General features: G+C 45.0%; 2 protein-coding genes across 2 annotated transcripts in view; one reads left to right on the top strand and one right to left on the bottom strand.

The window, feature by feature from the left end:
• LYPD1 (LY6/PLAUR domain containing 1) overlaps positions 1-3183 on the top strand; it is a 31664-nt gene extending 28481 nt beyond the window's left edge. Inside the window, exon 3 of the mRNA XM_003794369.2 lies at positions 2722-3183. Coding sequence (XP_003794417.1) covers positions 2722-2957 — 236 coding nt within the window. The 3' untranslated portion in view covers positions 2958-3183. The remainder of the gene's footprint in view (positions 1-2721) is intronic.
• A 198-nt stretch (positions 3184-3381) lies between these two features.
• The window catches only part of GPR39 (G protein-coupled receptor 39), a 215546-nt gene continuing 204463 nt past the window's right edge, over positions 3382-14464 (bottom strand). Inside the window, exon 2 of the mRNA XM_003794368.3 lies at positions 3382-3910. Coding sequence (XP_003794416.1) covers positions 3402-3910 — 509 coding nt within the window. The 3' untranslated portion in view covers positions 3382-3401. The remainder of the gene's footprint in view (positions 3911-14464) is intronic.

The following is a 14464-nucleotide window of genomic DNA, read 5'->3' as shown; positions in this document are numbered from 1 at the left end:
CCGTCTTACCGATGCCAAAATCTGGTCACCCTATTCTTGTCATAACCTCATGTGCTGTTGTACCAAACTAACCTACCTCATCCTTCACCCTGATCCTTCACCCTGCCAAGTTAGCCCCCCATCTATGCCACTAAGTAAAAATGCAAATTGCAGAACAGCATAGAGGGCGTGATACCATTAACTAATGCGGACATACCCATATACTTGATTTCTCCATGGGCATGTATGTAAAAGTAGAGAAGAAGCTCTAGAAAGAGGCACATGGCCGATGACAGCAGCTGCCTCGGAGGGAGACTATGGAGGGCCTGGCACTAGCAAAGAGTACTTGAGGGGCGTTTTCACCTTACTGACCAGCTGAACTTTTTACAGTGAAAAACATATTCCATGAATATTTTTAAACTTAAAATTCACTTAAGGGAAAAAAGTTCATGGTAGTTGAAATGGAAAAAACACAGTTACTGCTTTTAGTATTTAGGAATAAAAGGATAAGTTCCTAAAAGGGAAAACGGATAGAAAATGTGGAGACTATGGGAAATCTATAAATGGGCAATGCCCTGAAGCCAATTCCTTAGAAATCAAACAGTGCTTCCCCCCACACACATACGGGTCCTCTGTGCCTGGGCTTTCACCACAGCAGCTGCCTTCCAGGATTTTCTAACAGTGCTAGAAAATCAATCCTTACAAACATGCAGTTATAGAAAAAATGACATAAAATTGCATGTTTTAAGGTAAATCTAAAGTACTTCTTTACCTCCCACTTAGAAGTTTTAGACAGATTGATTTTTGTACTGTTTCTACAGCATCTAAAGTAGCAATTCTCAAGGAGGAGGGGGCTCAACCCCACATCACACCTGCCCATAGATCTGCAGAGAAGGACCAGGTGAGGAGCCCCGGCTGCCCGTGGGATGAGCAGCAATCACACCAAGACCGTTTCCCTCAAAATCCAGCTGTAGCATTATATATTAAGTGTACAAAAAAATGTTGCTGTAAAATAGCCACACATGTAGAGGGCTTTATCAGAGTAAAGCCCCCCCCTAAAAAAACCCCAAAAAACGATACCACTTTTGTGGTCAATTTGGTGTCCTCTTTTATATACAGTAATAGTCTTTTTTTTTTTTTTGGAGACAGAGTGTATGTTGCCCTCAGTAGAGTGCCATGGCATCAAAGCTCACAGCAACCTCAAACTCTTGGGCTTAAGCAATTCTCTTGCCTCAGCATCCCAAGTAGCTGGGACTATAGGTATCTGCCACAATATCTGGCTATTTTTTGTTGCAGTTGTCATTGTTTAGCAGTCCCAGGCCGGGTTTGAACCAGCTACCCTTGGTGTATGTGGCTGGTGCTATAACCACTGTGCTACGGACTGTGAGCCATATACAGTGCTCTTGAAGGGCATGGCACCAGAATGCTAGGTTCAAATCCCAGCTTCACTTCCTGCTTATGTGACTTTGGGCAAGTTACTAAACCTCTGACCCTCAGGCTCCCCATTTGTAAATGGAGGTAGTCATGGGGCCCTCCCTTGTAGACTTAGCGCTAGTATAATAGTAAGTAAGCTAGACACAGCCTGGCAGGCAGGAAATCCTTTAAAATAAGTTTAACTAGTATTATGATTTGAACTGTGTAAATATCCAGCTTTAAGAAATCAAGTGGTTACCCAAGATACCCTAATTTGATGAGTATACTGCGCTTTGGACAGGACACACTCCATGAGATAGGCCCTCCCTCCAGTCTTCTCTGGAAGTTCCTTTCTAAGCCCAGACAGGGTGTACCACCAAGGTGTGGCCTGGACTTGGCGGATGGCCATGTGACCTGAGGGCAGAGCTGCTTTCCTGAGACTAAGGCTGTCTTGGACACACTGTTAGCTTGATGCCCCTTCACTAAATCCAATTTGGAAAAAATCAGGGCCTGTTCAGTATGGATCACAGTCCTTCCCCTTTAGGATTTGGTCTTCAGAAAATTTCAGTATTTTATCAACACATAGTTGAGAGCCACCTCTCTGAGCTTGCTTATAAAGTACTAACAGAGATGAGATTTAGAAATACTACTTGGTGGTCCTCTCTGGCATGAAACAGTTTGAACCAAAATAAATAACGAGCTCTGTGTCTTGTACACACTATAAACTCCAACTTAAAAAAAAAAAAAAAGCAGACTTTCATTTTTCATTTAACAGTTGTTTATTCACTGGTACTGGCATCTAAAATAACTTTTGGAACAATTTTGTTAAAAGTGTTGAAATAGGCTGGGCGTGGTGGCTCAGCCCTGTAATCCTAGCACTCTGGGAGGCTGAGGCAGGAGGATCACCTGAGCTCAGGAGTTAGAGATCAGCCTGAGCAAGAGGAAGATCCCATCTCTCCCCAAAACAGAAAAATTAGCCAGGCATCCTGTGGGTGCCTGTAGTCCCAGGTAGATGGGAGGCTGAGGCAAGAGGATTGCTTGAGCCCAAGAGTTTGAGGTTGCAGTGAGTTGTGATGAGGCCACTGCACTGTAGCCTGGTGACAAAGAGAGAGATTCTGTCTTTAAAAAACAACAACAACAAAAAGAATGGTGAAAGGGTGACTGCCTTTTTCAGCCTATGTCTTGTGTATCTGGGGAAGCCTGATGAAACAGCCTGAAGCACCTCCCTGTCTTCATCATGTTTCTGGGCTGCAGGAGGAGTAAGAAAGAATTGTCCATATGCATTTGGCCAGTGCACACTAACCCAGCTCCTTTGGGTCTGTGTTGCAGGGATCATGTACCGCAAGTCTTGTGCGTCGTCAGCGGCCTGTCTCATCGCCTCCGCCGGGTACCAGTCCTTCTGCTCCCCAGGGAAACTGAACTCAGTGTGCATCAGCTGCTGTAACACCCCTCTTTGCAACGGGCCAAGGCCCAAGAAAAGGGGCAGCTCTGCCTCGGTCCTCAGGCCGGGGCTCTCCACCACCGTTCTGCTCCTCAAATTAGCGCTCTTCTTGGCACACTGCTGAAGCTGATGGAGATGCCACCCCCTCCTGCGTTGTTCTTCTGGCCCCCGCTCCCCACCTCCCCGAGTTTCTTCTGGTGTCCTTTTATTCAGGGTAGGAAGGGGAGTATGTGTGTTCTTTTTGTTCCTTTGCAAATAATGAAAGAGCTCCTTGTGAAAGCATTTTTGTAAGCTGAATAAATTCAGTCCGATTTTTCAGTGTGGACACTTGAAGGGGGGGGAGCAAAAGTGTGCTCCCGTGTCCCTGTAATCAGAGTCAAGGCCAGGCAGGTCGAAGCAGCCCTTAGGTAGACATCGCGAAGGGAAGGAGGGCATCTGCATTTTCCCAGAGCCTCTCGCTGCCGCTCTGTCCCTGGCGGGCACAGTTTCTCTTGTGACCGCGGTGTGAGGGTAATGTCGCTTTAGCGTGGGTACGGCCCGTCCCACTCAAAGCTTCATTCCTCAACATTCAAACTTCTTGCTCCTTAAAACCGTTCTCTGCGGCAGAATTGGCGGGTTTCGTCGCGGAGTTGGGCTCCACCGACTGGAGACTCGATTGCTGGGGCTTGGACTCCGCTTTGGCCTCGCTCTGAAAAGTGCTGAGGAAAACCTTGTCGGCCTTCCTGGCCGAGGAGCCGCGCCGGGAGGAGCCGAAGATCAGGGGGCGGCGGGCGGAGCGCGCGCTGGGCGCGCCGGGGGCGGAGAGCGCGCGCATGCGCTTCTCGTGGTTGGCGTGGGGCAGCGCCAGGCGGCAGCGCAGCACCTGCGCGAACACCCTGCGGAACTGCTGCGACGACACGTTGTACAGCAGCGGGTTGATGACCGAGCTGAGGTAGAAGAACGTGTCCGAGAAGGGCAGGAGGATCATGTACGCCCGGAAGTAGGATCGCGTCCAGTCGTGCTTGGGTTTGGCCGCGGCCATGATCCTCCGAATCTGGTTGGGCATCCAGCAGACGGCCAGGGTCACCACGATCAGCCCTGAGCGGGCGAGAGGGAGAAACAAAACAAAACAACGCAGCATGAGAACTAAATAAATAAATACAAACCATAAAATATTTAGCCCCTCCGTTCTGTGCTTACTGGCCAGGAAATGGTACCAATTTTTCAGTGTTGTGCTCGACAGCTGCTTTTGCCACTAGCAAAAGAATTTAACACTGTTTCAAACCCAGGGGAGTTGGCTGTGTTAAAAACCATTAAATGCTTAGTGTGTTTACACCTGTTTATGCCTGTTAATTTATTTATTAAAAAAGTTTTCATTGATGCTTATGTATCCAGAAAGCATTTTTATGTTGCCAATAAATCTGGTTTTGTCTTTTTTTTTTTTAAGGTGAAAGATTTATACGATCTGAAGAGAAACCAGAGTATGTCGTTTTGTTTTTTTAAAAAATAGAATGTATACGTACAGTATAGCTGTATTAGATAACGTCTGCACAAAGACGATCCAGTGATATTCTTAGGTCAAATGGAAGTAGTAGTGTCCCATCGGTAACAAACAAGCATATTTAATGATGCTGATTTTGTATTTGACTTAAGGGGACGTGATATCAGGAATAGCCTGTTACTGACGATGGCTTTTTGGGGACATAGGTGTGCACATCGGGAATCACAATGCTCATGTCTGCAACAGCACCTGTTTCTTTTCAGACGCTTTTAGATAACGCCATCTCTTTCATCGTCATGTGGGAAAAAATTATCCCAAAACAATGGCAAATGTAAATCTTCAAATTCAGCCTGGAACATGCTCAACTCTCTTCGTAGCACTGAGCTGCAGTGTCAGCAGTCCTTGGAAAAGAGACCTTTCAGTGTCCCTGTGTGTATCCACTGTTGACTGCATGTTCGAGTGTTTGCATGCCCACTATTTGCATTCCAACTTACATAATCATCAGTATTTCTACAGTTCTGGCAGAGAAAAAGATGCTACATAGCTACAAACAACTGATAACACAGGCATCATCAGAGTTTATCTACAGTGACTAGAAACAAAAAAGAAGAAAAAAGGATGATCAGGGAATCTCCAGAGCATTTGCTTTCTCTTTTCCTAACAAGCCAAGACACCAGGATGTAAGTTCCTGTGTAGAGAGCTGATACTTTAAAGTGGTATTCACATTCTCAGAAAGGCTTCCTCCTGTTCTTCAATTTGAATCATAATATAAAAAGGAAAATGGATTCACATTTTCAAACCTTCTGATTTTCCAGGAAAGTATGGGGAAGCAATGGTTGCCAATGATTGCTTTCAGCCTATGATCAATGGTAAATATTTTATTAGTAAATGTTCCAGGAAAAACAGCCATGTTCACACATTCTAAGCTGGGCTTCCTGCACACAATGGCCTGAGTATCCCTAGGCGGAGGGTCCTTAGGTGTGTTTTCTGTACCTTAAATAACTCAGCTACCCCCAGAAACAACAATACTCTACAATCCTCATATGTCAGCAAGGAGGGCCTTGAAAACTCTTCTCCCTTGATTTTTGAGGGTTTTTCCTGTTAAACCTCAGCCCAAGCCTTGAAATGAAAACCAATTTGCTTAATTCTTTCCTTTGAATTTGCTATCCTGAGAATACTCGGTAAATCTCCAAAAAAAAAAAAACAGGCAGAGTAACCTATCTAATGAAAAGACAAAAAATACCAACTTAAGTCAAGAGTGTATTCCGAATTACCTAATTACAGTTGCTGGATAGGAACAAAAACATCAACATTTTTCTGATGTTTAAAAGAATACTTGGATAGGGTCTTTTTTCCCCCTGACTGAGAGGTCTGTCTCATTAACTGCGAAGGAGCTAGGCACATACCATACCACAAGAAGCTAAGCATCTTCACAAAGTATTACACACCCCCCCCACACTTCCTCTCACTGCATTTCAGAGAACAAGTACAACCATCTTCATCTGAGGACTCACTTCCCATAGTATGAAAATTGCATGCACATTTTTAGATGTCGGAGCTGTACTTCAGGTGGCGAGGATCTAGAAAAGGGATGAGAAGCACCAGGAGCTGAACATCGCACAGCTTTAAAGGCAACAGGTAGAGGCAACTAGAGGAGAAGGTGGGTGGTGGGGCAAGGGGAGAGAAGTAACAAAATTGCTTTCTTCTGTCCTTTCTTTGCTCTTTGTTCTTTTGATCTGTTTACATGACCCTTATTTTTCTGTTAGCTTTCCATGAGCACTTGCCTTGTGTCAATTGTGTGATTGATCATCCCATCAAAAGAAGCAGGGTTCAGTAAAAAGCAAGACCCAGCATCCAGGTAGGCGGCAAGGCACAAGGGCAGATAGAGAGCTGGGGCGTGGTTTGTAGTTTTAGCCAGGATGAAATTCTTGCCCTGAGATCGAAATGAACTAAAGTGACTAAATAGGAGGAAGCTAGATATAAACCAGCAATAGCAAACCAGCAGTCAGCCTACAGATTCTCAAGGATAAGGAAAAGAGGGGAAAGTTCGTCTCTTGGGTATAGAAGTAGGTAGACAGGATAGCAAGTACAAACTTGAAGAGCAGGAGAGGCAATGACCTGAATTAAAAATGGACCTAGATTAAAAAATTATGCATCTGACAGGTCTCGAGACATAACCTAGAATAACGTGGAATATTTACTGAACCTTCCATATGCCAGTTTCTATGCGAAGCACTCTGCTAATTTCTCATTCCTGACAACAACCCAGAGAGCTTTGATCTGGTGAGGTCAAAGCAGTTATTATCTTTACTTAACAAATGAAGAAGTTAGTTTCCCAAATGCTATAGCCAGGGCAAGTGCTTGTCAGACTCCAAAATCCATGATATACATGTACATTGTTTTCCTTAAGACACAATATAGTCTGTTTCTCATATTTTCAGTTTGGAAAACATGGAAACACAAGCAAGAAAGTAAACATGAACCATAATTCTACCTGTAAAACATACAGAGCAGTGCTATCCACTGGAAGTATATAATGTAGATCATATATGTAATTTCAAATTTTGAATTGCCACATTCAAAAAGCAAAAATAGCAAAGTGAGGCTGGGTGTGGTGTCTCACGCCTGTGATCCTACTACTCTGGGAGGCTGAGGCAAGTGGATGGTCTGAGCTCAGGAGTTCAAGACCAGCTTGAGCAAGAGTGAGACCTCATCTCTAAAAATAGCCAGGTGTTGTGGCAGGAAACTTCAGTCTCAGCTACTCAGGAAGCTGAGACAAGAGAATCACTTAAGTCCAAGAGTTGGAGGTTGCTGTGATCTGTAATGCCGCAGCACTCTCCCAAGGGTGACAAAGTGAGGCTCTGTCTCAAAAAAAAAAAAAAAGTAGCCAAGTGAAATCGATCAATTTAATAATGTTATTTAATCCAATATACCCTAAATATTATTTTACATATAATTTCAATAAGTAATCACCCCCCAATTATTAATGAGATGTTTCCTTTATTCATACGATGTTTTCAAAACCCAATTGTGATTTTTCACAGTACATTTCTCTGGAAACAGGTACATGTAGCTAGTGCTCCAATACCAGACAGCACTGATTAAAGTAATCCCTCATACCCCCCACCCCAAGTAGCTAACTTCCTATTCCTTCCTCATCCCAGTCCCCCAACTATCTTATTTTCAGCAACAAACCCAGAGTCATGTCAAACCAAGAAGCCCCAAGGTTATCTCCCATGTAGCCGTGTTCATTATATTATAGTGCAACCAGTGCTGACTCCCGGTCAGATTTCTGAGCATGCATTCTTGCTATAGTGTAGAACAGTTTTATCCCATCTTGTCTCATCTTGTTCCCTCCCATATCAGGGAAGCCCAGATTACTCAAAACTTAAATAATTCTGAAGCACAAGAATGTATCTGTATTTTACATTTCTCATTCTAAATTTTACCTCGCCATTCTGGAACAGTACATGTTATGCCAGCTACCTGGCAGGGATGTTGGATTATATGTTCCCCATCTCAGCTAGAGGTGAGGAAAATGGCTAGTGCTTTTCTCCTTGTGTTTTGAAAGAATTTTTTGTTCTAGGGAAATGGAGCATTAGACATACAGGTGCAACCAGTGACAAATGCGAGGCGTGTGATTGTGAGCAGTATAGTAGAGGTCAGTCTCTTAGGGGAGAGAAACCAAACTTGCCCCCTGGTAAACGTCATTTTATGATGATGAGTCATGCTCATTTTCACATCTGAAAAAAGCACTTTTATTATTTTAGATAATACATTGTGGAGAATAAATACCCTGTCCAGAGGTAACTTTCTATTCTGGCTGTTTACAATCGGTTTGACTCTAGTTTCAGCTACTCTGTAGCTAAGACCAAGTTTTAAAGTCTTATTCATGCCTTAATAGAGTATATTAAAGATTTGACTAAATTTATGTTTGGCTGCAATCAATTTGGACTTGTATATTACATTTGGGGAAAAATCTATAATGCTTTGGTCTGTGTGGTGTAATACGCAGCCTGCAGTTAAATAACTTTAGTGTGAACTCGAATGAAGATCAGTGAACAGAACCCACTCATGTAAAGCCGGTAAACTGTTTTAACTGAATTATTGATAGATCTGTATTATACTGCAGACAGCCTTGCACTCTGGGTTATGAAATACTTTCCTATCTTATCTGTTTTTCCACATAAAGTACTTTCATTTTTCCTCCTTGATCACCACACTAAAATGACAAGAGCCATTAGATGATGACACAGATTCATTCTTGGCAAAGTAATGTTGTTTAAAAAACAAGTAATGCAGATGTCTAACACCACCCTGCACTGAAGCCTGACATTTCAACAGCATCTGAGTCAGGCTGCTTGGTTTAATCTTCAGAAGTGCATTAAGCTCTGCAGCCCGGGACATGGTGGCATTGATGTATCTGTCACTGCACTGTTTTCTTCCCTCTATCCTTTACAGTGAAAGTAACTATTTATGTGTTCCCCAGGATTCATCTTAGAGTCATCAGGGAGTGGGGGAGCAGGAAGACACCTCGATCCCTTTGTCTTATAAATGAGGAAACTGAGGCTAAGTATCTTGCCCCAAATCTCCCGGGGTCAGGGTGACAAGATTCCTTCACCCTGCCATGCTGCTCAAAATACTAGATTCTATCCTAGATTGCCAAGTGAGGCTCTTGTTATTTTTTACTGAGTTTGGGGGTTTATTTTCCAGCCTGAGGCTCAAACGCTATTGATTCACAGCATGGATGCAATGAGAGGCAAGTCTACACAACAGCTTGTCTTCAGATTTTAGAACCTGGTACACCAAGAACTGGGATTTGGCAAATCTCTCGAGCCCGTGTTTCCCACCCAAATGAAGGTAAAGTCCCAGCCTGAGGGAGCTGAAAAATGTTTAGAAACCAAAATATAATTTTAGGTCATGACCTGGTGACCTAGCCTACAAGGCCTCCTTCTGTCTGTCTCAACTATCGTCTGTCTATCCCTCCATCATCTATCTAGCATCTGTCCATCTGATAATCTGTCTCTGTCTATCCATTCATCCATCTGTCTATCCACTTAATTGTCTATCTGTCCACTCATCCATCCATCTGTCTTACGTTAAGTACCTATTAAAAAAGGATACTTAGCTAGTACTAATCAGAAAAGATCTGGAAATGTTACCTCTTCTCAAGCAAAGGCATTGTGTATGATTTAAATAAATGCCAAAGAGTTGCTTTTCCTTCTAGTGTGGGAGTCCCATTTTAACTGAATCATTGCTGCCTTAGGGGTACAAGGGGAATGTTGATGATTTAGGATGTCTGTGATTCTTACAGCTGTTCTACCTTCCTCCCACCTGTTCTTGCCCCTATTTTCCAATTTCTCTCTAACCCTAACCGCAGTGAGTAGGGGTTAGACCTCTCCACACCACCTTCTACCCTCTCTTCTCCTTTTCCCCCTGATTTAAGTTCTCTGGACTTCATGTATTCACTTGGCAAGTACTTCTTTTTGTTTTGAGACAAAATCTTACTCTGTTGCTCCCGGCTAGAGTGCCATGGCATCAGCCTAGCTCATAGCAACCTCAGACTGCTGAGCTCAGGTGATCCTCCTCTCTCAGCCTCCCAAGTAGCTGGGATTACAGGCACCCTCCACAACACCCTGCTAATTTTTCTATTTTTAGTAGAGACAGGGTCTGGCTCTTGCTCAGGCTGGGGCAAATACTTCTTGATTGACTGGGACCTGTTATGGACACTGTCCTAGATACTGATGATTCAAAGCTGAAGAGGATAAGGTGAGCACAGCCTGGTTTCCTAAGAGCCAGAACTGTGGTCTGAGCAGAGCACTGTCCTAGCAGCTACAAAGTCTGGTGGAACGTTCTCACAGGCAGGCAACTTCAGATAGAGAAATTAAAAGAGAGTGAGTGAGACTTATCCTGGAAAAGGACAGCTCAGGCAGAGACACAGCATGAGCAGGCATGGAGGAACACAATGGCATCTCACCTTCCATGAGCTACAAGGCACAGCGTGGCTGCCACAGAGGGATGGGTAGAGACAGTGGGCACCCTGCATGGTGAGAGAACACTCCATCACGTTTTGTGGACAATAAATTAGTTTGCATATAGTAGGGTGAGGAACATCTGCTTGTCAACTGACATTTAAATAGCAGTTGCCAAATGGAAAGTAAGCATATGGTTCTTTGAATGAAGAGCCAGAAAGAGACAAATATACCCAATAAAAGATTTTAGCACTTTCTCAATTTCTATGTTAGTGTTTGCCAATCTGCTTCTGGAAACCAGCTGAAACTCTGATCCCATGCTCTGACCTTGGCTGACCTGAGGAATCCAAATCAGCACCAACCTTGGTTTAGTCTCTCACCTCAAAGACAGTGGTTTTCAAAGGGTGGGGGAATAGTCTCTGGAACACATGTAAGTCGCTTCCGCAACCCTTGGGAACTTGGTAGGAATGCAAATTTGCAGGCCCCAACCCAGAGCTACCGGATCAGAGACTGTGGGGGTGGGACTGCAATCTGGGGTGAACAAGCCCTCGGTTAACTCTGCCATACATACACAGCGTCAGTTGAGGCAGAGCCCCCCATCTGTGGGCACTGGTAGGGGTGCCATCACTCACTCACTTGCCTTTGAAGCATCACATTTTAATGAGTGTCCACTGAGAGCTGACAATAACTATGATGCTCGGGGTGCCTCCTTGACAGCCCCCTGCCAGCGCTCTCATTCTGGGCCATGTCCTCCTCCGCCTGGTCTCCATCCTTTCTCTGCTCCCTCTTTTCTTTCTGCCACTCATGTCCTTCCCTTTCCTCTCCTTTTTCCCCACTTTTTTCATCTCCATTTCTCCTCTTTCTTTACATGTTTCTCTAGTATGGAAAGCAATGGCATCTCTCATTTCTCTTCTCTCTGTTTTCCTCCCTTTCTCTCCCTCCACCTTTTTTTAGAGTCCCCACAGACCACACCATGCACAGCGCTTCCAGGCACATACCTCCCCCTTCCATTATTTTCTTGGATGGTCTTGAGAAGGTGACAGAGTCAGCTGCAGGAAGCTACCAGCGGGCTTCCAGAAAGGAAGTCATCACTCTCTGCTAGGTTTGTGGAAGGAAATCGGAGAGGCTTTGGAAGCAACATGGATGGGGTGTAGTTGACCAAAGACTGAATGAACCAAGACACCCCCACAGAGAGCCAAATCCAGGTCCCATGTCTTCCAACCCTGCCAGGAATTGCTTGGACACTTTGCACCCACTTTTCCACTGACCAGTGAACCCAGTGACCTTTGAAACAGGTCTTCCTCCTTGCCCTCTTTCCTATTGAGAAATTTTCTTTAGGAGAAGATAGTTACTGGGATTTGGTTTTCAGAGAGGAGCACAGGCCACAGCTTTAAAATGATGTAAATGCCACAGATGGCTGCTTCTGTCCATGAAGATAGATGGTTTGATGTCCTGTCCATGCCACAGCTGTTTGATGGAGCCCCGGAAAGAACCGTCTCCCCAGTGTGACTCCATCTACCATGTTGAGGCCAGAGACCTCTGCAATGTGATGTAGAAACCAGATTCCAGATGGGCTGCAATTTGCTAAGCATTACATCCATCTCATTCTGCTCTACAAGCTTCAGTGCAAGAAGGAAAACAATAAATCGCTACAATAACAAACATGTATTTCTAAAATAAACCCTCCTATCTGGGAGCTGTAGGGCAGCCACTTGCACTCAAAGTAAATGGCATTTAGGGTTGTCACTGTGGTTTAGTGCCTCTGTTCCTTTATGATGCATGACAAATGATCAACTGGAATCCACTAAATAAATATTTTTCTATGTGGATCTCAACTGTATGTAGCTGTGTGGCTTTTAATGCAAACCAGTCTGTTCTAAATCTGCTGATAGTAAAGTCCTCAAGTGTGATATAGCTGCAAAAGCCTATAGCTATTTTCTTAGCCTGAGAGGTGAAGCCAGATGCTTCTTCCCTGGGAACACACAACAGAGGAGAGGATGGTGGTGACTGGGGCACAATGCCCTCCACGCCCACCAGGGAAGCTGCAGACTGTGATAGAGAAGCTCATGGCTGGGGCATCCCTGGCAGTGGGGGACTCATACCAGCTAAGTGACACCACTTAGAAACACTGATTAATGGCTCTAAGTCTGCACTTTTAATAGAATTTAGCTTCCTGAAAAGACCTCAGAATATAGTCTACTGGTGTGCTAGCAGAATCCTGAGAGAAGTGGAATGAGGTGCCCAAATTCACACAGCGCAGGAGTCCGGCCTCCCAGTCCGGTGGTGTTTGCATGGGTCACGACCTACCTTCAGAGCCTAATGAAATCAAGCAGCCTCAGATGATGCCAGCTGGTGCCTAGGCCAAGCCACGACTACACAGGCATCGCAGGGCTGTGGGAACAGGCAAGCACCCCTACAGACCCTGCTTCCTTTCCCAAGGTCTTGTGTGGGTCCCAGACTGAGAGGACCAGCGCCCAACACAATGGCAGAGGCAGAGGAGCCAGCTGGCCTTACATCCCCCACTGTGTGGGAGGAAAAGTGGGGAGGCCAGGTTCGGGGAGAGGGCAGAGCTGGGAGCTTCCTCCCAAGGGAGGTGGGGTATGTTTCACTTCCAGCTGCACTGGCCAAGAGGAGAGAATCAGCCTCTCCAAGGGTGTGAGCTGGGAGGTATTGTCAACCTATGAGCTCACATAATACCCCAAGTGGAGCTACAGCTTCTGTTACTAATATAGAATTAGGAACAAAGATTAAAGGCAAGAAGGTGTTTTCTGCCAACCACTGTCTAGATATGGGTGTATTAGTCAGCACAGACTGCAGTAACAAAATACCATAGACTGAGTAGTGTAAACAATAAATTTATTTCTCTTAGTTCTGGAGGCTCAGAAGTGTGAGATCAGGATGCCAGCACATTCGGTATCTGGTGAGGCCCCATTTCCCAGCTACCTTCTCTCTTTGCTCTCACGCCTGGCAGTGGGTGGAGGGGAGGGGGAGGTGAGGAATGGGAGGTAGAGGAATCTCTTTCTCTTCTTATGAGTTCACCAATCCTACTGGTCAGTGTCCTGCACTTTGATCTGAGCTAACACTAATTACCTCCTAAAAGCCCCATCTCCACAGTCATAGTCACATGTGAATTAGGACTTCAAAATATGATTGGGGGCAGGGGTACAATACAGCCCATAGCATAGGGTGTCACAGGCCCCCATTGGTTTCTATACCCCTGTCCCCATGACCTAGTAGGCCCTCCCCCGACCTCTTCCCTTTGGTCTACAGGACTCTGCACCTGCTGATGCTCTGTTGACCCTTCCTCCTTCTTTCTTAACACCCCAACTGCCCAGGCTTACTTTAGTCCAGACCTTTGTCCACAAGTTTCTGTTTAATGTCACCACCTCCAGGAAGCCTTGCTTGGCTCCACAAATCCATATCAAGTTCCCTTCTATGAGTTCACGGAGACTTTTTATTCCTACCCCCATCATTACACTACAGTGTAAACTAGATCATAAAATCCACGAGGACAAGATGCTCAGCCTTCACTGTCACATCCTCAGTGCACAAGAGAAAACCTTTCCCTAGTAGCTGCTCTATGGAAGGAGGGCAGGAAGGTTCCAGGGACGGGGCTGGGGTAGCAGTCATTAACATGCTTTCATCTATTGTAGACCAATTTGCAGCCACCTTCCCTGTCCAGAAAAGTCATTGTTAGCTCCCTGACTTGGGGCTTAGTGCCTGATTTTTTTTCCTTCTCCTTTCTAAGGGGAAGAGAAGGAGAGAATAGGAATTGGGGGAAGGGATCACCTTTTCATTCAAACAAGAGCAGAATCCCCAGCCAGACAAGGAAGACTAGACAAGGGTGGAGGACTCTTAGATTCCGCCAGCTGCCTTCAGGGGCCGCAGCTTTCGCCTTAAGCTTCCCTGCTACTGACCAACCCTAAGCTCTCTACATTGAAAACTCATTTCTTTCCCTGTTTCTCTCCAAGATGGCCCCAAGGGGTACAAACAGAGTACATATGCGGGTCAGTGGGGGAAACAGGGCAAAGAGAACCACTTTTGCCAAAGATGTGTTGCAGGATGTTCACTTGTCCCAAGTGATTTAAGGTTCCCTAAAATCACAAGTTTAAGGTTCCCTTAAATCACAAGTCTTTGTCAGAGAAGCATTCAAAAAAGGCAGTGGAACCCCATTTCTAC

Source organism: Otolemur garnettii, unplaced genomic scaffold (genome assembly GCF_000181295.1).
Source record: "Otolemur garnettii isolate 467f Iridium unplaced genomic scaffold, OtoGar3 scaffold00080, whole genome shotgun sequence".
NCBI lineage: Eukaryota > Metazoa > Chordata > Mammalia > Primates > Galagidae > Otolemur > Otolemur garnettii.
This window is presented reverse-complemented; position numbering and strand designations above follow the sequence as displayed.